General features: G+C 33.2%; 2 protein-coding genes, 3 long non-coding RNA genes and 1 other non-coding gene across 6 annotated transcripts; 3 read left to right on the forward strand and 3 right to left on the reverse strand.

Annotated features, from left to right (window-relative positions):
- Nucleotides 1-1,385: 1,385 nt before the first annotated feature.
- TRNAD-GUC (transfer RNA aspartic acid (anticodon GUC)) lies at nucleotides 1,386-1,457 on the forward strand. The gene has a single exon. It is a non-coding gene; the product is annotated as a tRNA-Asp (tRNA).
- Nucleotides 1,458-5,685: 4,228 nt separating this feature from the next.
- Nucleotides 5,686-7,146, reverse strand: LOC104742411 (transcription factor SRM1). The gene is made up of 2 exons (XM_010463413.2): nucleotides 6,540-7,146; nucleotides 5,686-6,378 (listed from the first exon to the last, which is right to left on the reverse strand). The coding sequence occupies exons 1-2, from the start codon at nucleotides 6,971-6,973 to the stop codon at nucleotides 5,859-5,861; spliced, it is 954 nt and encodes a 317-aa protein (XP_010461715.2). The 5' UTR covers nucleotides 6,974-7,146; the 3' UTR covers nucleotides 5,686-5,858.
- Nucleotides 6,508-7,521, forward strand: LOC147928736 (uncharacterized). Its single transcript, XR_015580504.1, has 2 exons — nucleotides 6,508-7,095; nucleotides 7,206-7,521. It is a non-coding gene; the product is annotated as an uncharacterized LOC147928736 (long non-coding RNA).
- Nucleotides 7,522-10,929: 3,408 nt separating this feature from the next.
- Nucleotides 10,930-11,722, forward strand: LOC104742412 (CLAVATA3/ESR (CLE)-related protein 11-like). Its single transcript, XM_010463414.2, has one exon. It carries the CDS (start codon nucleotides 11,141-11,143, stop codon nucleotides 11,438-11,440), a length of 300 nt encoding a protein of 99 aa, XP_010461716.1. The 5' UTR covers nucleotides 10,930-11,140; the 3' UTR covers nucleotides 11,441-11,722.
- A 4,528-nt stretch (nucleotides 11,723-16,250) lies between these two features.
- Nucleotides 16,251-18,939, reverse strand: LOC147928737 (uncharacterized). The gene is made up of 2 exons (XR_015579234.1): nucleotides 18,123-18,939; nucleotides 16,251-18,040 (listed from the first exon to the last, which is right to left on the reverse strand). It is a non-coding gene; the product is annotated as an uncharacterized LOC147928737 (long non-coding RNA).
- Nucleotides 18,940-19,486: 547 nt separating this feature from the next.
- Nucleotides 19,487-20,436, reverse strand: LOC109128787 (uncharacterized). Its single transcript, XR_002035100.2, has 2 exons — nucleotides 20,096-20,436; nucleotides 19,487-19,688 (listed from the first exon to the last, which is right to left on the reverse strand). It is a non-coding gene; the product is annotated as an uncharacterized LOC109128787 (long non-coding RNA).
- Nucleotides 20,437-23,800: the final 3,364 nt, after the last annotated feature.

Genomic DNA, 23,800 nt, shown 5'->3' on the forward strand with positions numbered 1-23,800 from the left:
AAAAACAAAGATTAAGAAATAATAAATACTTTCTTATTTAATGGGTTTATATGTGTGAGAAAGAAGTATTTAACATACTAGTAAAATGTGCATCCAACAAATTAAATTCATTATACTTCTCCCTCCACAACTATATACGAGTAAAAAACATATATGCAAACAATTACGTGAACTGTATATAGACTCTGACTGGTAACATGATTTACTGAAGTTGAGTAGTAGAAAATATTAAAATTCGACGTAAGTTGCAGTAAAAATTATGTGGTAAAAACAGCAGTTTGATGTAATGGATCGCTGTAAAAATCTGATTTATTAATCTTATCAAAATTACTGACTGGTGACAATTTTGTGGTAGATGTTGCAGTATGTATTATTTGATTATAATTATTAAAAATATTAGTGAATATATTTCACAAAATTATAAAAAATAAAATAAATAAAATATTTAAATAATAAAATTATTTTAATATACAAAAAGTTAATTAAACTTCTTTTTTACATTGCAAATTAAAAAATTAACTACATGCATGCCATAATATTTACAATCTTATCATATTTAGGTCTATGCCTATTTTCATTTCAAATGATAATAAAAAATAATAATTTAGGAGAAATAAAATAACTAATTAAAAAGTTATCAAATAAAAGAAAAACAGTAAATATTATTTTTATTGATATATGAATTAAATAAAAACAAAAAGAATAATTTTTTTGTATTATATAACTGAATTTTCGTTTTTATAATTAAAAAAAATAGATAACTCAACTTACCACATCTTAACTCATGAAAATTTCAATGATGTTGAATAATCTTTTGAGTTAACAATTTTACAAAGGATATACCTTAAACTTGTACATCAACCATAACACATGATTATTCAAAGTCAACTTCAAAAAATTTAGTTTTGTTAGTGATTGGTAACATTTTTGAATAAAGTTTGAGTTAAGTCTATAACTCTACATAAGTCAATAGTAACACATGTTAGCCATAATCCTTAACCAAAGTTTGTTTTGTATATAAAATAACTTGGGAATATATTCGACAAAGACTGCAGCCGAATATCCACATATTAGTTTGTATGTACCTATATCACATACAAAATGAAACCTCTCAAGTAAATAAAAAAAAGAGTGACTTCGTAACCTTGTTGACTTTCAAATGGTGGGAACTTGTATGATTATAAGTCGATCGAAAAAGAAAACATAAATTGGTATTGACTTGTGAAAATGATTCTTATCAGTTATCTGATAAAGGTAAACATGATTGTTCTTCATGTTTTTCTTTTCCTGGCTTAAAAGACTTCGCCTTATGCTACTGAGTTATGATCCAAGCTAGGGACTTAACTAAATAGAGATCTGTAATGAAAGATTAAGAAGCAATCAAAGTCGTTGTAGTATAGTGGTAAGTATTCCCGCCTGTCACGCGGGTGACCCGGGTTCGATCCCCGGCAACGGCGTAAAAATTTTTATCCCCAAAAAAAAAAGAAAACCAGAATGGTAAGGAGATAGAATCTGGTTGTGCTCACACAATACTGGAATGCATCAAAGAACAAACCAGATTCAATTCAAATAAGATGGCTTCACAACATCCTCACATGGAACCATAAATTTATGGTTCGAACACATAAAAGCAAGAACAAATTTGTCAAAAACATAGTTAAAAGAGACTTCTTATATTTTTAGTTTCAATTTCTAGAAGAACTAAAGGCACAACAACCCATTTTAACCCGAGCTTTCTTCACTTGACACTTCTTCACTTGACGAGGTTTCAGATTCTTCTTCTTCAAATGCCAACATTTTATATTCTTTTTCAGTTGCCGAGTCTCCAGATGATTCTTTTTCACTATCAAGTAGTGGGCTCTTCTGATTCTTCAACATCTCATCATCTATGATTCCTCCGTAGGGGCGCCAAGCCAACTGTAATTACCTACCATATGAGCAGTGCCAGCGTAAACATCAGCTCCACCCAGTGCAAAAGTCTTTGTGCATCATCGTCACAATTTGTTTGTAGCCAATCCTTTCATCCTATTTCATAGATTATGATGTAACTGTTTTCACAGAAAAAATACAAGGAAAAATCAGACATTGCTCAAGTGAATAACATCATTCTCTTTACATGTTTTGAAGCAAAATCCTCAATCAAAGTTTCAACATCCAATTCTTCCAAAAACTCATTCTCAATAGCCATCAAAGCTAGTCCATTTAATCTGTCTTGTGACATAGAAGTCCTCAAATATGACTTCAATAATTTCAGTTTGGAGAAACTTCTTTCAGCCGAAGCAACACTAACGGGAATAGTTAGTAAAACTCTATAAGCAATTGTAGTATATGGAAAACTATCAAAAGATACAAGAAAATTTATTATATCACCAGCTTTCATATTTTCATTTGGTAAAAGCTCCTTAAGAAACTTTAGCTCAATAAAAAGTTCCTCTCCAACAATGTCTACTAAATCATCATTTTTCAAACTGTTTTCTAGATAACTACAATGAGACATTAAACTCACATCATCACACATTTTCAGTTTAGTGGAATCAAACAAAAAACCAAACATCTTTTCATATAACTAATATTGTTCAAACTTCTTATTAAATGAACTAATAGCATGATAAATGAGATACAAAAAATATTGAATTCGAAATGTTTCTTCTGCAGATAATAAAGTTTTATTACCACTAACTTCATCATATTGCTTTTTTCTACGGATAATTCTTTTTTGAATAAATATAGGTTCAATACCAATTTCAGTGACAATTTCCTTAGCTTTTATCATAGCCTCAACAAATCTAACTTCTCTATATTTCTTAAAATAAGAGATTAAGGCACTTACCTCGGTCATTGCAACATCAATCTGCATATCCTTTGACTGTAATTTTTTGCTAACTATATTTACCACATGCAATATGTCAAACAAAATAACAGTAGATAACAAAAATTCAAAACTACTAAGCTCATTCAGTGCTAAAGATTTAGCTTCATTTTGAATCATTGGATCATTATCATTTTCAGCCACTTCAAATAAAGACTCTCTTATATCCATAATCTGAAACCGTATAGCTTTAATACTCTCAACACGACTTTCCCATCGTGTTGTTGATAATTGCTTAAGAGTTAAACTTTTCATATTATTTTTCAAAATATCCCACCTCTTTATAGAATTAGCAAACAAAGAATACAAACGTTGTACTACCCTAAAAAAATCTTTAACCTTCACCGAATTATTTCCAATATTACACAAAACCAAATTAAGACTATGACAAGCACATGGTGTATAAAATGCCCTAGGATTCAAATCCAAAAGTCTTTTTTGTACACCTTGTTTGTATCCTTTCATATTATATCCATTGTCATAACCTTGACCTCTCACATTATCTATATCAAGATCTAGAGATTTTAATACATCCTTAAACACTTCAAAAAGCCCTTGACCTGTTGTGTCATCTACTTGAATAAATTCAACAAAATACTCTTCTACTTTAAAACAATTTGAGGAAATAGACACACACCTTAAAATTATTGACATTTGCTCTTGATGGGTAGTATCAGGAGTGCAATCCAAAATCACAGAAAAATATTTGGCTTCTTTAATTCTCATAATTATTTTTGATTTAATTTTTGAAGAAATTATGAGAATCAGTTCATTTTGTATACTATGAGTAAGATAATGATGATGAATACTTCCACTAGTAATCCTAAAAACATGCTCTCTCATCTTTGATTGGTCTCCGTGAATCACAGAAAACCTATGACCGCTGGGCTCCCACGCGAAAGCAAGGATTTTCTCGTCCAACTCAAGAACCTCGTTGGTAATAATGCCCTTCTTCCTCACTGAAGCGGAAAATCTCAAACAGAGAGCACCAACGTCGAGTAACTTGGACAGCAAGATACTTTCCATTGCTCTGCCAGTGCATCTTACAGTTGCTAGCGCTGAGAACATCCTTGTGCATCAGCTCCACTTGGCCAGGGATTTTCACAAAAACAACCTTGTTGGTAAGCTTCTGCTTGCCATCACCTTTCAACAGTGCAAGGATGGGTTCAGTAGGAGACCAAGACATGTCCACAGCGTCATCAAAGTTAACATGCTTTTGGCATAGCAGGCTGAAAGTCTTAGTCTCTCATAAACAGCTACAGTGTTTTTGACAAGTGTGGCAAAGTATTTATCATCTTTTCACTCAGCATCAAAATGTGAGATTGCAAGTAAAAAGTAAGAATGAGAAGCAAAGATGCACTCACTTTCGGTTTGCTTGGGTTTGGTTTTCACCTGGTGATACCAAGTATTTCTTACCTGGTGAGATGTCAAACATATTCTCTGCCTTCAATAACAAAAATGTAATTCTCAAAATCCTCAGTCCTATAAATTAATCTTATATTTGGAGAGAAAACGGAAACACAGTTTTTTTAACCAATATGAGAAACAAACCTTATGATGATCATAACCCATGCGACAGGGGAAATAAGCACCCCTATTACCACAAAAGTTAGTCACTGTCTCCGATTGCAATGCCAAGAGGTATGCACCTAGAGGAGACCACTGCACATTAAAGATGTAATAGGTATGCACAGGACGAGAACATCAATAGCATCTACATTACACCATAGCATTAGAAAATGACAATGGACAAAAAAAATAAAAATAAAAAGAAAAATGTTAAGAAAGTACCTCAATATTGGGAAGATATGTGACCGTCTTACGAGTAGGAATGTAGGATCATTTACTAAAATACGGTTAATACTGTGGCCTTGATGGACGACTAGCTGGTCCAAGTCATGTACACGAGTACGACACAACTAAAGAAAAATATTGATCTCAGCATGTAGAACAAAACAAGGTCTCAAGCCAGTTAGACGGGTAATAAGTAAAAGTACACTGTACCGACTCCACATCGATGGGCAGTAGATAAATTGGGTTTAGCTTAGGGTATAATTTCTTAACAGCCTGCACAAACAAGATATGGGAAAACAGTGTAATTTCACCGTGTACACAGCATCTATATATATACACAAAGTGGTGATCATAGTAGAAACAAGTAGTAGTAACCTGAGTATAAGTTAATAGAATTTAATTCCGTCTGATTGTATGATTCCAGTTTTGAGTCTTTTGACTTGTTGGCTACAAATACAGCAGCAACCATTTAGAATATACCATAAAACTAGCAGTTGAGATGATGGCTCGAGAAATCAAGAAACACAAAAAAAAACTCCTAGCTAGTGGTACCATTGTAAGAGAGAAAAATAGAAAACATCACCTCGCAATCCTCTTAGATTTGGGTATAGTACTGTGATCTTTGCCGCCCATATGCGCCATAATTTCGAAACGTGAATGACACAACAACCGCAAAGTGGCTACTGGCTTGTTTTCTCTTTTGACCTCGTTTATTAAACTCGTTGGGCCTCGAGCCCATACACAAAAACATTGAAGCGAATATATTAATTAGCTCTTAATCATATTTTCTGGATTTGGAAAATTCCCTTTTCCTGGAAGAATAGATCATTTTCTACGTTTTTTAGTTACAGGAGAGCTTCTCTAATAAGTGAAACATGAGAGACCATTTTCCCTACTCTACTTTTAGCATTTTTGGTAAAAACTTGTAGCCATCACTTGGTCTTTCACTCTTTAGTATATTTTGGTTGTTGCTTTCTATTCAACTTTATCTCTGCTGTCTCAATATGAAATCCTGATAGGCCTTTTGTTTCAACAACTTTATTGAGAAATGACTTTTTTTTTGAAATGGAAAAACAGACTCCTCTGCTGTACATTATTACTTGCCGCAGTTTCGCTATTCGATTATGAGAATGTAGTCATGTACACAAGTTTTCAGTACAATATTGTCAGTTTTATTACCAACCGTATTGTTTTGTCAGTGCATAGTCGAGGGAGCTGGATGTGGCTGCGGTAATGGTGGTACCGGGTAAGCCGGTACAGCATAAGGAGCAACTCCAAGATGATGATGATGATGAGTTCCCATTGGAGGTGGAAGCATCACAGGTGTTCCAACAGCTGAACCCATATGATCATGTGGTGCGATGATTGGTTGTCCCACAGGTGCATTACCATACATCCCTAATCCAGCCATTGTTGGCGGATGATGTGGTTGTGGTTGCGGTTGCGGTTGTGGCTGTGGTTGTGGCTGAGCTGGTCTATGTTTGACCACTTGTTGTTGTTGTTGTTGCCCTCCTGTAACCGCAGGAGGTTGATTGTTCACGGTGGTGATGTCGTGAATGCTAGACCGCCTTCTATCTCGGTTCATCGAGTTAAGCCGGATGAAGTACTTTTGAGCATGGCTTGCAACTTGTGTTGGAGTTCTTGAGATCACAAAGTTCCTTGAAATGCTTCTCCAATCTCCTTTCCCAAATTTGTCCAAACCCAAAAGAAACAACCTTTCAAAAAAAACAGAGGATTCTATAAAGGTGAGATCTTTGAACCAAAAGGTAACAGAGCATTGAATAAAAGGTAACATCTTTGAATTTTTTTTTTCACTCTTTAAGTCTCAAAATGTCAATGGATAGATAAAAGAAGAAGAAGAAGAAGAAGAAGAAACCGATGCTCTTCTTCAGTCCATGGGATCCCTTTTCTTCTCTCTTGCTCTGCTCTGGATCCACTACTTCTACCTCCTCCACCATTGGAGCTACTTATCCCTGAGGTTCCATGATTTGGTTTCTTCTCCGATGATCCAGAGGAATGAGAGTCTCTGTTGGCCGGAGAAGTTGCTGCTGCTTCATCGACGATGAGACCTTTTCGGTGATGATGATAACGAGGTAAAGGAACTTGACCATTCTCGATTGCTTTGACATCTTCTAAAAGGATTTGGTAATGGTTCTTTACTTGTTCTAAGGTCTTGCTTGGAACCATTGACGCCATTTTCTTCCATTGATCATCTGTTATGTCTTCCTCTACACAATGCAACGCAATTGCGTTCTCGAATGCCTTCTCTTCCTCTCTGCTCCATGTTGCTGCTGCCACCACACTCTCCATTCGATTGATTCAAAAATCTCTCTGTTTCTCTCTTTCTCTCTCTCTCTCTCTCTCTCTCTTTCTTCTCTTTGGTTTAATCGTGTGGTGGGCATGATAAGAGTTTGTGAAACGTATGTGAATGGGTCAGATTCTTTACCTTTTGGAGTTTTGTGAAACTTTTTTTTCTTTCTTTCTTTTGGTGTTTTAAGTTGAGGTGCGCATTATAAGATTTAGACAAATTGTATATGCGCAGGATAGTAGGGGACAGTGCATATGCGCATGATAAGGGATTGATTGGGACTTTATCTTATTCACAAGCATCATCAATCAGTTTGGGTTCGTTTTCTATTGTGTCACTCACAAGGAAAGAGTAGTACCCATAGGATAAGATTCTTGTAGTTGACGATCACTCTTCACTTTTCTTTCAAATTCATCCTCATTCGTTCTTTAGAGATTTTGGTTACTTCGGTTTATTATATTACAACTTGAAAGCAATGCAAATGATTAGTGTAGTTTGGCAAACTTTTCGATTTATATATTTATTGCAAACAATTTAGTTCAGACAAAAAGTTCATTATTTTCTTTACTTTTAAGTTTTAAATGTCGAATTATGTTAAAACAAAAGCAATTTGAGACTGTCATTGTAAATGTTGATCACATTGTAAAACTCTATATTTAGTATTTACTGTGCATGCGAAATTCAGAAATGAGAATAATGTGTAAAAAATAATTATCGAAGTCAAAATATTTGTTAGTACACTATACCAAACCGAATCCAATCAGATAAAATCTACCACCTAGTTGATGTATAGTGTACTACAATATAAAGAAAACAGAGTTACCAAGTAGTTCTTGGGCCAGTAATATGTGACTAGCCTTCTCCTAAATGAGTTAGAAGTCTGGCTGACCCTTAATCGTCTAAATTTGTTTGGATAGACTTTCATGAAGACGATTGACAAGTTTGATCGTTTAGCTTTCCTAGTTGTGTTGCTCACCCCGACTAGGGTTCTTATTATCTTATACTTCAGTAATACGTGCTTTTAATGACTCAAATCAACTATGAGATCTTACACCGACATGCATAAAATCATTTAAATCTCATGAAGAGATGCAACATGAAATTTAAATTTCTATATGGCTAAGAATATAGAATTTACTAGATTTGGGAAAACTAAACCGAAAAACTTGGTTTCACACCCAAACCCAAAAGGATTCCAAATGTTTCTACTCGAAGTATCCGAACCGAAGCGAAAACCAAACAATATACTCCAAATAATATTGTAATCCGAAAATTCTTGGTTATATTTGTCAAAGTTATACAATTTTTTTTTTTTTTTTTGCAAAGCTTGACCAAATTAACTACAATTAAACTTTTTTTTAAAATTAAAATCGATAATTAAAAAAATCACACAAACTGAAGCGAAACCGATTCTACACCTACCCAAACCAAATTGCCATAAAACTTAGACGAATACTAAACTTTCCGACCCAATTACCCGAATTCGTAAAAATCCAAACCCACCCGAAACCTGAATGCACATGCCTAGAACTAGCAAACAATTTTTCAAGTGAATAAATAAAGTCATCAGTATTTAATCTTTGGGCCTTTACTGGCCACGTTCCTTAATTTGTTTTAAGGGATAGTCACCTCCCCCCCCCCCTCAATTATAGGCCCATAGATGCGTTAAATTTTAATCATTGTTGTACGGAAGATAGATTATATACAATATAGTTCCTAATATATATCATTGGGTTACAGCTGGGGAATGAATCAAATTAACGTAATGTACGGAAGAAGAAGAACTACAAAAGCTTTGTTTTTTGTGGGTTTCAAATTTCAATATGTCAATTTATGAAAATAATTAAGTAAATAAGTATATACATAATAATTTAATATGAAAAATGAGGCCAAAGTTTGGGATATAGGAATATTAGAGTACAATTAAAGTAATTGTCCGTTGCAATGCGACATTTGCGTGTTATCACATTCATGCGCACTATATTTATGCGATCAAATCTTGTTTTCTTTTTAAAACACTTGGGGGTGAAAACATTATTATGTAAACATTGGCAAATGCGGATACTAAATATTTAGAAGAGAGTTTCAGCCATCTTTTTTGATTGATTTGCTTCGTTTATATAAGGATTTTAATATTACTATAATATTTGAGATTATAACAGAATACAAACAAAACAAAACAAAATAAAAAAAATACATTACAAAATAGTTTTCTGCCTGCATGCAATACATATACAACTTTCCAATTATTATAACTAATGCCTAAAGGTCATTCTCTTGATATTTGACAGTTGCATATACATTAAATATGAAAAATCTTTATAAAAAACAAACAAACAAACAAATAGGGCAACTCATATAATTTGAAAAAAAATCATCAAAAAATTATATAGTTTTTTTGATATAGAATTTCCGATTAAAAAGTATTTATACTACACAAAATAAAATTCTGATAAATATATATATATATATATATAATTATATTCAGTAACCTTACAAACCTTCGAATATTTATGCTAACTATTATCATGGGCAGACCCAGTAAGAAAGTAAGAAAGAAAGGGGGTCATACCCCCCTCCCTCCTAAAATTTTAGGGAGTGTTATTGGAGATGTGATTTGTAAATCTATATAGAATTATAAATAATGGAAATCAAAACATATAGATTTTGAAATAACATGTTTTATCCTTGGATTTGAATCCTTCTATTTTACACTTTCAAATCCATGTAAATCCATTTAAAACATAATGTGGATTTTGAAATCCAAAAACAAATCATTAAATGAATAACATGGGATTTTAAAAAGTATTTGTAAATCATATAACCAATAACACAGAATTTTGATAAGTATTTTAAAATCAATGATTGAATAACACATGATTTTTATTTGGATTTCCAAATCCATTAAAATCATAGAACCAATAACTCCACCTTAGATTTATCTAATAGTCTTTATACTTTTGTAATATTTGGTCTATTTTTTTCTGTTTTGAACCCCTAAAATTCTAAATTTGTGTTTTGAACCCTCTAAAATTCTAAATTTTTGTTATTCTCTCTATTTATTGTGATTTTTTCTACTTTATTATGTTTTGATACCATTACATAAATGTTTTAACAGAGTTTTATATTTATTTGACTCTTAAATATGAAATTTATCTTGTAATTTTCCTTTTTAAAAAATACTTTTATTTTATTTATATATTTTTTTAAATATATATATTTTGACTCGGTAAAAAATATTTTCAGGTCCGCCACTACTATAATGTATCTTAACAGGTGAACATAATTTTCTTTGAATAAATGTATATGTATTGGATAAAATAAAACCGTAGGCCTAGCTCTTGTAGCTCGAGTGGTCAGCGACGGTACTCTCAGTGCAACGCATGGCAAGTTCGATGCTCGGGCAAGGCACAGAGAGAGAGACCAAACACAAAGAATCACAAAAAAATAAAACCGTAGAAACTAAAAAAAGCGAATGTAATATCAAAGGCATCATCAAGTCAACTACCACCGTGCATTATGGCGACGAATGTACGATATTCAAAACGTCGGACTACTCAAACTTATTTATACACCTCAATTAATCCGAATCTAATTTGTCCTATTTATTAAAGTTGCACCAAAGTTAATTTTGAGCATTTCTTGGCTATTTCGAACCCGTATATCGAAACAATAATACTTATGTAACGCATATAAAAATATAAACTAAAGTTGTAAGGTTAAAAAATGTGCCCAACCTCCAATAAAATTAGGTCATACCAAATACAATGTAATAAATTTAAAACTTTGACTATTTGGCCTTTTTTTATGGTACCACTCCACCTCCATTCTTCCTTGAACGTAAAGTAACCTTTTGACTCTCTTCTTTCCCTCAGTTTCATACATTTTTTCACAAATCCAATACTCCAAACCCCATAGATATATGCCTAATATGTGAATAATCCATATCATAAGTTAACACAGTAATTACATTATTATGTACTTATTGTTCCAAACTTATATAAAACTGGTCTCAAGCTATAATTTCTTGGAGATTAACATTAAAGAAACACCTATTTTAATCATAAAATCTCATATCCTTTTCTCTAACCATTTCTCTTATCTCTCTTTCTTTCTCTGTGTCTCCATGAACTCTATTGCTTTTTCATCTTCATCAAAATTTTCTCTACATGGCCATGAAGAAACAACCTAAGCCGTGTAGTTTCCTCTTCCACGTCTCTCTTCTCTCTGCGTTGTTCGTTTTGCTTCTTATTTCTTTTGCTTTGACGGCTTCTTACAAGCGCAAATCCGGCATTAATGGCCTTGGCCATAAGAGGGTTCTAGCAAGTAATTTTGATTTCACACCGTTTCTGAAGAACAAAGATCGCACTCAACGTCAAAGTCAAAGCCTGACCGGAAAAGAAACCGGTTCATGGTACAATGATGAGGAACGGATCGTACCTAGCGGTCCAAATCCTTTGCATCACTAGCTAAAAGGTTTTTGTTATACTTTTTTTCAATAGATTTTTTGTTGCTTTTTGGATTGTTATAGTGTTATGACAACATTCATGACCATGGATCATGATTATATATTGTGAAGTGTATGAAATTGATGTAACCATCATATTTGGTTATCATGGTTTCTTACTTCGAAGCGGGTTCATTAATATCTATTAAAAGCTTCAGTTTTTGTATATATATATATATATATATAGTTATGGATCTCTCCATTATCCAATGAAGTACTTGTTATGTTAACTGAACATAATTAATATATGTGATTTGCTTCTATTTATGTTGAGTACAAAGTACATTATATTGTTCATATTGAGATAAGGTACGTCGAGTTAATAATATGTTGTTTTGAATACATATTTTTCTGTTACAGTGTTGAATACTTGGCAGATATATTTGAGTGAAAGTGTGTTTGAGTTATTAGACAAACATATACACACACTCACTATAAAAAATGATTTTTATATATTTTGTTGTGAAAATTTAAAATTGCTTACGCATGATATTATTTTTCTTATATTATGCAAGAAAGGAGATATATATCATATACATTAACCGTATAAACTATCAATGTTATTGTATAATGTGAGTCTATATATATAAGATAACACTATATCGAAACCCGAAGTATCATTTATGCCATCGTCTATACACTCTTCAACACTAAAATACTCTCAGTAACATAGTTCAATATAAGTCATCGATGTATTCAGAAACTTTCACTCAAAAATCACATGGTTGGTATTGACTTATCATCTGCAAAAAATAACAATTATCCCCTTTTAATTATATGATTTGGACCTAATCACTCTTTCCAAATGTCAACAAAAAGGTGGAGTTTGTTCACTACTCGTTTTATTAAACTATGTATATACAGCGCCACGAATAAAATCGAGTGCGTGTGTTTGTGAATGCATAAGATCTATGGAATCCATCAGCTATATGGGGTTCAAATATAAAGAGATCCGCATTTGACACCACACATCTTCATGTAATGTAAGTTTAATCTTCTTTTTTTTTCTCAACAATTTTATATTAGTTAGATAGATCAGAAAGCAAAACGTTTATATATTAAAAAGTAATGCTAGCATATAGAGACCTTTTGTACTCTTTTAATTTATCCCTTCAAAATCTGTTCTTTGTGGAACAGAGAAAAAAATGTAAAACAAATTCTTTGTCTACTCTTTTGGTGTTAAAACATCAGTTCTTACGGCCAGTTTATCAAAAATATAACCTATTTCTTCTGTTTAGTTTTCAGATACCTCTTTGTTGATCATATAAGTACTTCCACTTATTAATGCGTACGAGAGAAAAAAAAAAACTTCATGGAATATTACATAATTGCTATACAGTCTTTTTAAATAAAAGTCTTAGGAATAAAAAAAACATGCCGTCACATATCCATCAGCCTATTTTTGTGTTCTCATCTCCTAGTTGATTCAAATTTTGCCTCAAAATAATGAATCATTTGAGTGGAAAATTTCGCTAGGAGAGCTTTTGGGGATCGCATAAGGTTACTTACGAATATATATTAGTGCAAATTTAGAGCATACTAATTAGATGACTTGCTAGTTGCTTCCGTACAAAATCTTAATGGTCTATCATGTATAGGCTGCAAAATATAAAGTCAATTGTCATCATGCAGCAGGAATCATGAAAGGAAATGCAGGAATCAAAAAAGGAAAATGAAGACAAGAATAATGAACGCATACATGATTCAGAAGAGATTTCATTTTATAAAAGACCCAAACCAAGAAAAACAGTCCCAAAATTGGACATTTTTGTACCTTAACTGTAACTTTGTGTGGCCTGCATTTTTTTTATGATGGTTCACGCTTCGCCCTTTCTCCTTTTGAGGGGGCCACAAGCATATTCGGAAACATAAGTAAATCTACAGCCAACAAATCTCGACTTTTAAGCTAATGAATTCTAGAAGCAGATGATAAACTACCAACTTTTAACCTAAAGAATTCTAGAAGCAGATGATACCTGAAAATTCCTCCACAGATGTAGCAACATTTTTGTTCAGATTGCTCTCCGATTCTTCAGAGCTACTACCACCACCACCAGCTTCAGTCTCCACAGTCTTCATCATAGACTGTGTTCAAGATTAGACAAAATCTAATTAGAGAAAAAGCTAATTTGGTACAAAACAGAAGGCTACTTAAATCTACCATCGTTGGACCAACATTGCTTCATATCTTAATGATTCAAAGCAAAAAGATATTTCATCAAAGCTGTAAATCGTTACCTGCATAATGCTCTCTCTCTTTTCCAGATCAAATTTAGAAATCTGAAGTTGTTCACGTCTGCAGACCGAGAGAGAGTGAGAGATAGGGGCTGAGACGAAGAGGAAGGATTTGATTTGACAGCTCAAAACCTAAATTTCTATGTTTTTTTTTTTGACAAACCTCTAACATTAAAAATACATAGGATAATTGTGTATTTTTGAATATTAATAATCGTTGGAATTTGGTAGTTAAAATGAATAATTAGAAGAATTTTGGTGTAAAAGAGATTATTGGGTTCATTTCACAAAAAACTGTTTTTTTTATGTGTCCATACCAAATGAACTAATATCTGTTTATAGAGTATAAATTTTGATATAAACCTCAAAATAAAAATATTCATTTATTATAATATAGTTGATCTCAAATAATTTGAACGAAATAGAAAATTTGAAAGAATAAAAAATTGAAAATAATAAAATTTTGAATATGTAATGACTAATAAATACATGTTTTTTGTTTTTGTTTTTGACAACGGATAAGAATATGTATAGTATAGTTCAACATATTTTATTTTTAAAATTTTAATGCATGTATTAATATTTTTATTTGATAAATATTGATAAGAATATTAGTCAATTGTTCCTATATTTTATTATTTATGAGATTATGACATAATTATTATCTCTATTTGATTGTATATGTTAAAATAGGACCGATATATATGATTGACACCACCTCATTCTAATCTTTATCTCCATTTGGTTAATACTAACCTTACTTGAAACAAAATAAGCTGATTTAGCTTTTTAATCGGTTTACTGATACAGTTGACTTTTAAAAGTACTTTATCAACTTCTTATTTTTTTGTTCCTTTCCTTTGTCCAAAATCCAAAAAGTCAAGAATGTTATGATTTTGGAATAAATTCCACCTTTATTATTTCGGAAATACATGACTTTTTTTGTAAACTATACAATAGATATATGCATGATTTTTTTATTATAAAATTATGTTATTTATAATTTAGGTGTATCACAGGCTAGTTTAGTTTCTGGTGATTATAGATAGTATAGATTTTAGTTGTATTACTTATAGTAACTATAAAAATTCTTGAACCCAAAGCATAATATCTAAAAAAATATAAAAAAAATCATATATATATATATATATCCCTAATTACCTTAATGAATGCCACTATTATCCCCTACTTATTAAAACGGAAACATTTGTTAACAATAAACCCTTACCATTTTAATAAATACTAGAACTTAAAGTTATTATTTGTAATATTATAGATATTTCCTACTTATTAAAACGGAAGTACATTTGCTAATATAACATTTTATTTGTAATATTTATATAATAAACTCTTACTATTTTAATAGATACCACAACTTAAAGTTATTATTTGTAATATTATAAATACATCATTTCCTTACAAATGGATGTACATCTTAACATCTGGATATATCTACCGAATTAACAAGGTAACAATCAGTAATACCCAATCAACATACATAAACATATTTTCATGACACCAATAAAAATAACAATCCCCACTATATTAATTTGGATGTACACAACATAAAGTGTAGTCCATATCATAAAAAAATATAATACCATTACAAATTAACCTAAATTTATTTTCATTAAAGATACTAATGTCTAATAGATTTATAACCAATTGTAGTAATTATTCAAATAACCAACTAAGGAAAATAATTATACTTAACACATTCATGATATCGGGCTATAGGTCAAATCCAAAATTCTTTTTTCAAAAACATCATTTAACATACCGTTATTAAAAATCATTTTCCATAGACAAACAATATTATCATTTTCTAACAAAATTTGGGTATATAACTATTATTAATCAAATTACACTTGTTACACACTATCTCCTTACGAATAAGCGAATATTTGTGGATTTTTGTTTAGATATGTTGGAGAATTTGAATTTCATGTTCGATGAGGAAAATACAGTTTCTTGGTAAATTCTAATGTTCAAGCTTAACTTGACATTTTTACAGAATATGATAAATATTTAACATATAAAAAATGATCTAAAATACTCTAATTTTTTTAATAAATATATTTAACATATTTATTCCATACCACAAGTTAAATTAATAAGTTATATTATAAAATGAGTTATGATCTTTAAAACGGACAACAAATTATAAATGTAAAATGTTAAGATTATATGATGAGATTGTTTTAAAACTAATGAAAATATTAAAAATTATTTGAATATACTAAAATTATACACAATTTTGTATAAAATGAAGTTCAGCTCTTGCAATAGCACGAGTGGTAATCTTGTTTAAAGAAAAATTCACTATATTCAAAAAAGTACATGATTAAGACTGAACCTCAAAAATGAAAAGCTTAAAATGATGTAGAGCTCAAAAATTAGTACAAATTACAAACTACAAAAATGAAAAGCTCAAAAATGGAAAACAAGTACAAATTAGTCACATTTTCATAAGAACATTGGTACATCACAAATCTATAAATATGGTAACTAAAATAACCTTATTGACGATGTTAATAGTGTAGGAAAGCGACTGGTTCTTATTATGAGATTGTGTTACAATATATATACATAAGGGATTTTTCAATACTAATTACAAATATGTCCTTATTCTATATCTCTCCTTTACACACCCCCTTAAAATGGAGACAGTAGTTTGACTCCAATCTTGTGATTAAGTTCATAGAACCGTGCGCCAGCTAGTGGTTTGGTTAATGCATCGGTGAGCTGATCAGCAGTGGTGACATGAGTTACACCTAGCATTCCGGACTGGTTGTGTTTGTGGACAAAGAAATAACCGAGAATTATATGTTTCATCTTGGAATGGAACAAGAGATAAGCACATAAGTAAGTGGCACCAACACTGTCACAATATATAACAGAAGCTGTTGGAAGCGTGACACCCATTTCAGTGAGCAGGGAACAAATCCACCAGAGTTTGGACGTCGTGTTAGCCACAACTCTGTATTCAGCCTCATTAGAAGAGTGGGATACACTCCTATGTTTCTTCGAAGACCAAGAGATGGGGCTATTGCCTAGATAAATTATGTACGCATTGGTGGAAATGTACGTACCTTAATCGCAACCCTAATCTGCGTTAAGGCATGTATCAAGAGAGTAGCATCACAGAAAAGAAAAATATCAAGAGACCTTGTGCCCACAAGATAATGGAGTACACGTTTGGCAGCCTGCCAATGTTCATTCGTCGTTTTGGGCATAAACTGAGACAAACGATTAACCGCAAAAAAGCAATGTCAGCTCTGGTGAAGGCTAAATATTGCAAACTCCTAATTACCGATCTATATTCAAAGGCATTTTCACGAGGCATGCCATAGTACAGCGTGAGCTGCTTTTGCGTCATCGAAGTGGGCACAAGATTTGCGTTGAGCATGTTTGTCTTGGATAAAAGCTCAGTAATATACTTACGCTGCATCAAGTGTAGCCCTTTGGAGGTGTGGGTAGCCTCAATGCCTAAAAAGTAGCTGATGGGACCAAGATCTTTCAAGGAAATACGAGCTGCAAGGGACGTATTAAACGCCTTAACCAAGTACTCTTCACCAGCAATGATAACTACGTAAACAATGACGTAGATATAGTGACCTTCGTGTTTAGAGATGAAAAGTGTTGCATCTGCTTGAGATGATTTGAAGCCTGATTGAAGATGAAATTTCCAGTGCTCCTGATACCACGCCCTGGGAGCTTGCTTCAGACCGTATAGTGCTTTCCACAGGAGACACACATGATGAGGACGATCATTATCAATAAAACCCGGTGTCTGAGTGACATTTTGTGACAACCCGTCCTGTGGACCCCACTAGCCCTCTGCTAGCCGTCCTCGTGGACCCCAAGCTGGCCCTGTAGGGCATCGATCCTAACCCCTCACCGTGGAAATGGAACTAATCATCCAAATCCACCAGTAGGTTATTGGTACGCCAGGCGTTCCTCGAACCCTGGTCCCCACCCTTTAACAAACTTCCCACATGACAAGCTGTCACCTCATGGAGAAGGTACAAAAGGCTATCAAAAGCCCAAACAAACCAAGCCACTCGAGCAGGTAAAGCAACAACAATAACGAAAGCAGAAGCTAAACATAGATAAAGGGATAGATGGGAGCTAACAAACTCAAACCACATATAAACAGATAGATGGGAGCTAACAAGCTCAACCAAAGTAGACTGGTTCTTAATTGGAGGAAACGAGGCCTCTTAAGACACCAACGACAAATAGTCAGCAAAGGCTGAACGGGAACAGTCTTGAGCAATAATCCTCGCTTCTACTTCAAGTAGAACAGTCTTTAGAACAATGCTCCCTGTAATAATACCACTAAAACCAAGTGAAGTATTTGGGAGGATAATAAGCTACTTAAAGGAGAGATGAGGGCTATAAAATACCCCGGTGAACCAGAAAATCTGGAATGGTGAAGGAGAGCAAAGAGCTCTTTCCAATGTGCAACGAAGCGGCTACTAACACAGCCAAATCAAAGTGGAATCTGCATATTGCAGTAAAGGTTCGCACTAAGGCGATAAAGGTGCCACAACAAAGCACAAATGTGGATCCAAGGGTATCCAAATTCATCAAAGGAGTAAAAACTATATCCAAATTCCACAAAGCTAAACCACACTCTCAACGATCATCCAAGAGCTTTCCAGAGTAGAAGAACCAGAGACCAAAGAACAGGGGCATACATGGGGGAACAGGAGATGAGGCATGTTGATTGAGCAGGAGAGTGAGCAATCAACTCTGCTGCCAACGAGACTGAGAAGCCTGTGTGACTTGACGACATGAGCGATGTGGATCTGAGCCAGAGAAGGATCTGGAGGGTGCGGAGGATTTGGCGGATCTGGTGGAGAAGGAGGATACGACAATGATCGAAGAAGGTCGAGCAAGCAGATCCATTGGAAAAGAAATATTCTGACGCAGAGAAATCATCGAAGAAGGTCGAGTCATTGAAACCGAGAAAAAAAAACGCTATTAGAAGCGGAAGAACCGGAGAGGATGTCGGAAAAACACGCCGGAAATGACTATGGTAACTACAAAGAGGGCCCCAGCAGAACGAGAGTAATGCCGATTAGGAAAGGGGAACGCCGGAGAAGCTTTGCCGGTGGAGAAACGCCATTTCAAAACTCCTCTGCAAGCTCCTCGAAAAACATGTCTTGGAGAGAACTAGGACGAACTCAAATAAATGATGTGATCTTTTTATTTTCTATCAATTTTTAAAAAGTGATACAAACTTGTAAAATTGTATGAGATTTATTTAGTTGATGTCAAATAAGTTAATTGTAGCATTAGCTAATATAAGTGATATTAAGGCATCTATATTTACATCATTTATAAATAAGTAATTTTAAATAACATCACTTAGTTTTGTCATGCAATTTAAGTGATACAAGACATCCATTTAAATTGTAGTGATATTCTTTTTAAATTTAAATACATTATTGTTCATATTCAATAAATTTAATTATATTTTATACTAAAAAGTATCCTATTATTATTCAATACCATTTAGTAATTATGGCTGCAAATGGTTGTTTAAAATTAAAAAAAATTGAAAATATTAAGTTGAACAAAATTGTTGTAGGATTAGTTTATTTTTTTCAACTTTTTAAGTTGAATGGGTTAAATAGTTTTTTTTCAACTTATTCAACCTCTTCCATTCAAATGGTGAAAGTTGGTTGAATAATTTTTTTAACTCCTTCAACATTTTCAATTGTGCAACCATTTGTATCCTATATATTTTTTTAACGAAGTATCATTTATCAATATTTTATATATTTACCATAATATTATGATTTGTAAGGAAGTAAATAACGCAATATGAATAAATATTTTGCGCAAAAAGATCAATTAATTGTATTGTTTTATTTAATTTCATGGTGACTTGCAAGAGCAAAGGTGATTCCAACAATCTCTCCTTCTAGCATTTCTGATGAGGATTCTTCCTCCATAACAAAACCCTAAAAATCGAAACCAGACACAAGCAAAACCTAGTCAGCACTTGGAATATGTAAAGCAAATAGAGAAATAAAGATATTTGAGCTCTTTAACTTGAGAAAACCCATAAATTTCCAAAGAAAAATCAAGTCTTTGAAAAAAAATTAATCAAAAAACAACTTCTCAAATCTGTAAAAGATACAATTTTTCCACTCGTTTCCACAAAATTGAAGCAGCAGTACACATGACAAACCAAAATATCCAAAATTTTAAACCTGGTTACATTTGAAACCACAACAAACCCACTACGGAGGAAAAACCCCAAAAACATACAACGGAGAAAAAACTCCAAAAACACACAACATAGTCATGATCGAGCTTCGTTTTCCCGGTAAACATCGAAAGATATGAGTTGGGTAAGACGAAATACCTGAGAATCGACGATTCAGCAAATTATTTGACCCGTTTCGGTTCCTGAACCGAAGAAGAAACGAAACAACGGGGAGACAAGGGTTTTTGCAGGTGAAAAAGAGGGAGGAATCTGAGTGTGAAAAAGAGAGACCCAGAAAGAAGAAATTGCGAGAGAAGAAGTTTTGAATGACACTGCTTTGATTTTTTTTCTCTCTCCCAAAATCTTTTGTTCTTCAGTCTCTCCAAGCTTCTGTCTTTATAAACCCACAATTGTATGCAAAGGGAGAAATTTTTCAGTTACCTTAAAGTTGTCAATTTATTATCTCTTCTCTTTCATTGTCACACAATTAATATTGTAATAACACTTGTGGAAATTCAATTATGGTGATAAATGATTAACAAATATCTTTCTAAATAGAAAACAATGTTTTGACAAAAAAAATTCTAGAAGAATAAAAGATTGCAAAACCACAAATTTTGTAGTCAAAGAAAATATATAGTGTAAATACTACAATTGAATCTTTTTTTTTTTGGATTTGGTCTTTGTTATTACCTATTTTGATCAATCGCCATAAATAAGCGTTTTTGTTTACAACACGGTATGTTTGATGAGCGGAAACGATATTTTAAGTAGATAAATATTATTTTATACTTTAAAACAAACACAATTACAATTTGTTTACAAGAAGCTATAGTTGAACATGCTATTATACATATATAATTGAAAATTAAAAATAATAAAAAGACAAAGAAGGAATGAATGAAGAAATACATAAAAACAATGAAATAAAATTGAACAAAATATAAGATAAATCTAACAAAATATATTACCATAAGTTTTGAATCAATGCAAGAACAGAAACAAAACAAAGAAAATATTTAGAATTTGAGATATGGTGGGTGATGATGTGAGAATAATTATTTATAGGATTTCAATGGATAGAATTTACATTTCTAAAATAATTAATTTTGAGGAGTTACAATTATAATTTATAATGTGTTTGAATGAAAATGAATGGAAAAATAGTCAAATCATAATTTATGTGATTTCAGTTACAATTTAATAGTAAAGTGTGGATTTAAAGTATAACTTAAAGTACAGTATTACAAATACATAGAAACAAATACATAAAATTGAACAAAATATAAGATAAACCTAACAAAATATATAATCACACTCTTACCATGAGGTTTGAATCCATGCAAGAACATAAACAAAAGAAAGAAAATATTTAAAATTTGAGATATGGTGGATGATGATGTGAGAACGGTTATTTATAAGAATTCAAGGGATAAAAGTTACTTTTCAAAATAATTTAATAAGAAGATTTACAATTATAGTTTATAATGTGTATAAATGAAAATGAATGGAAAAAATAGTCAATTCATAATTTATGTGATTTCAGCTACAATAGTGTGCATTTAAAGTATAAATTAAAGTACATAGAAACAAATACATGGTGTGGGGTTTCTGTATTAATCATCTAATATATATATAAAACTCTCTCAGACACGAACTTCAAGACAACCTCTTCACCTTCACTCTCCGGCTTCGGATGGTGCTTAAATCTGCTCCCCTTAGTTTCAATTCCTCTCTTTTTAGATCCTTTTTTGTTCTCATTTTCCCCCTTTTTTTTAACCTTTTTTTACTTCTCTCAATCTTCTTTGAAAACTCCAAATCTGGGCAATTCACCAATCAAAGGTTGGACCAGGTTACCGGCGAACTCCTCCACCCTTCCTTTGTTCCCAGTCTTCCTAAACGCGGATCTGAAATCCATTGAGCTAAACAAGTCACGATCTGGAATTTCGTTTTCATTTGAAAACTTCATCTCGGCTTCGTTGATGTGAGAGAGCTTATGCTTGTACCATCAGTTGTGCCTCGCCGGGGGAAGTCGTCGACGGCGCACGGCGAGTTTTTTCTCAGGACCACGGTTTCCACTCTTACTTGGATATCTGCTTCAACCCCACTCCTTTGCCAAAACTTGATAGGACTGAAGCTGTTTCCTCCGGATGTGTATCATTCATTGCAAATCCCGCTATCACCTCCGATCCGCTGCTGCACATCGATCTGCCTTGTGACACCAAACGAAAACCCTAGCTTTTCCTTGGTGGACCTGAATTTTGAAGAAGACCCATTAACAGCTTCTATCCCTAAGCCCATATGATCCCTTTTGAGATATACCCACTAGACTGCTATGTTTGCTTAACCAATCTTTTAGATCCCTGGTTTCTGCTTGTTATGTGATAATCACCTTTGCTCCCTTGGTCCCAAAGTCGCTTGGTATCAAGGTCTAGCCTTTGGCTATACTCTCTTAGGTAGAAGATCCCTTTTGAGATATACCCACTAGACTTCTATGTTTGCTTAACCAATCTTTTAGATCCTTGGTTTCTGCTTGTTATGTGATAATCAACTTTGCTCCCTTGGTCCCAAAGTCGCTTGGTATTTCACCTCTGAATTCATATTGCCAACAATCTGATTGTGGTTACATTAGACATTAAACCATCAGTCACCCTATGTCAATACTAGCTAGCGACCTCAGCCATCACCCAAAGTTCTTCAAATATATAAGTGTTTTCATCCCGCCAATGTTACAAACCAACACCCACCAAATGCCAGGAACACTGAACTTAAATTTGGTTGTGTCATGTCGACTGCAAGCTTTGTGTGAAAGCCTTAACCTCCATTGCCAAGACTTTTATGCGAGGGAGACTCCACCTGCTCTGCTACGGCTTGACACATATCCTTCGCACATCCGTATGATACCTCCTTTGGAGGATTTCTTTGCTTCCAAGCACATGGAGGTTCACGTTATGGCCCTTGTAATACCTCAAGTAGCCTCTCTTGCGCCGGCAAGTCGCTTAGCCATGACAACCCTTTCAACCTCACCTAGAAGGAAATTTATATAAAATAAACATTCAAGCTAAGACATCCTAACCGATCAAGAACATTTATTTGTCTATCCCATCCCTAGAAACTTTATTTCACTACTTAGATCTCATTGCAGAAAACATAAAAACACAAATAAACGAAAATTGCATTGTATTGAAAATATAAATAGAGCAGAAGAGTACAGAACCGAAATCTAAAAGAATAGCAAAAGAAAATGAAAATAAATCCTAACAAAGTGGAAAAAGAGTTTGAATCGCTCTGTTTCTCTCCCAGAAGCAAAAATCCTAACAAATTTGGGTCTCCCTGAATGTTTCAGCGGCTCAAAGGTAAATCCAGGTTCTCAGGCTGGTTTGCTCGTTCTCTGTCCCTTGGTGGAAAAGAAATCCTCCTGAAGGCGGTTGCTATGGCGACACCTGTTTATGCGATGTCCAGCTTCAAATTGCCGAAAACTTCTATAGCCAATCTCACAAGTGCTATGTCAGATTTTTGGTGGAATGCAGTGGAGCATAGAAGGAAAATCCATTGGGTGAGTTGGGAAAAAATGTGTTTATCCAAAGAGAATGGAGGTCTTGGGTTTAAGGATCTAGAAGACTTTAATCAAGCCCTCCTTGCTAAACAGGCTTGGATAATATTGCAAGAACCACATTGTCTTTTTGCTCAGGTGATGAAGAGTCGGTACTGCACCGACGTTGATTTTTTGGATTCAGGGATTGGAGATAGGCCTTCTTTTGGTTGGCAAAGTATCATTCATGGTAGGGATCTTCTTGTTAAAGGTCTGAAGAAGAAGATCGGTAATGGTTCTTCAATTAGAGTATGGATGGATCCATGGATTTT

Source organism: Camelina sativa, chromosome 14 (assembly GCF_030686135.1).
Source record: "Camelina sativa cultivar CO46 ecotype springtype chromosome 14, ASM3068613v1".
NCBI classification, from domain to species: domain Eukaryota; kingdom Viridiplantae; phylum Streptophyta; class Magnoliopsida; order Brassicales; family Brassicaceae; genus Camelina; species Camelina sativa.

Bases quoted from the DNA above. Each gene is read 5' to 3' on its own strand.
- LOC104742411 (XM_010463413.2), bottom strand. From the start codon at position 6,973: ATGGAGAGTGTGGTGGCAGCAGCAACATGGAGCAGAGAGGAAGAGAAG. The intron at 6,379-6,539 runs GTTTCTTCTTCT...TTTTTTTGAAAG, and splicing joins TGGACTGAAGAAGAGCATCG to GTTGTTTCTTTTGGGTTTGG.
- LOC104742412 (XM_010463414.2), top strand. From the start codon at position 11,141: ATGGCCATGAAGAAACAACCTAAGCCGTGTAGTTTCCTCTTCCACGTC.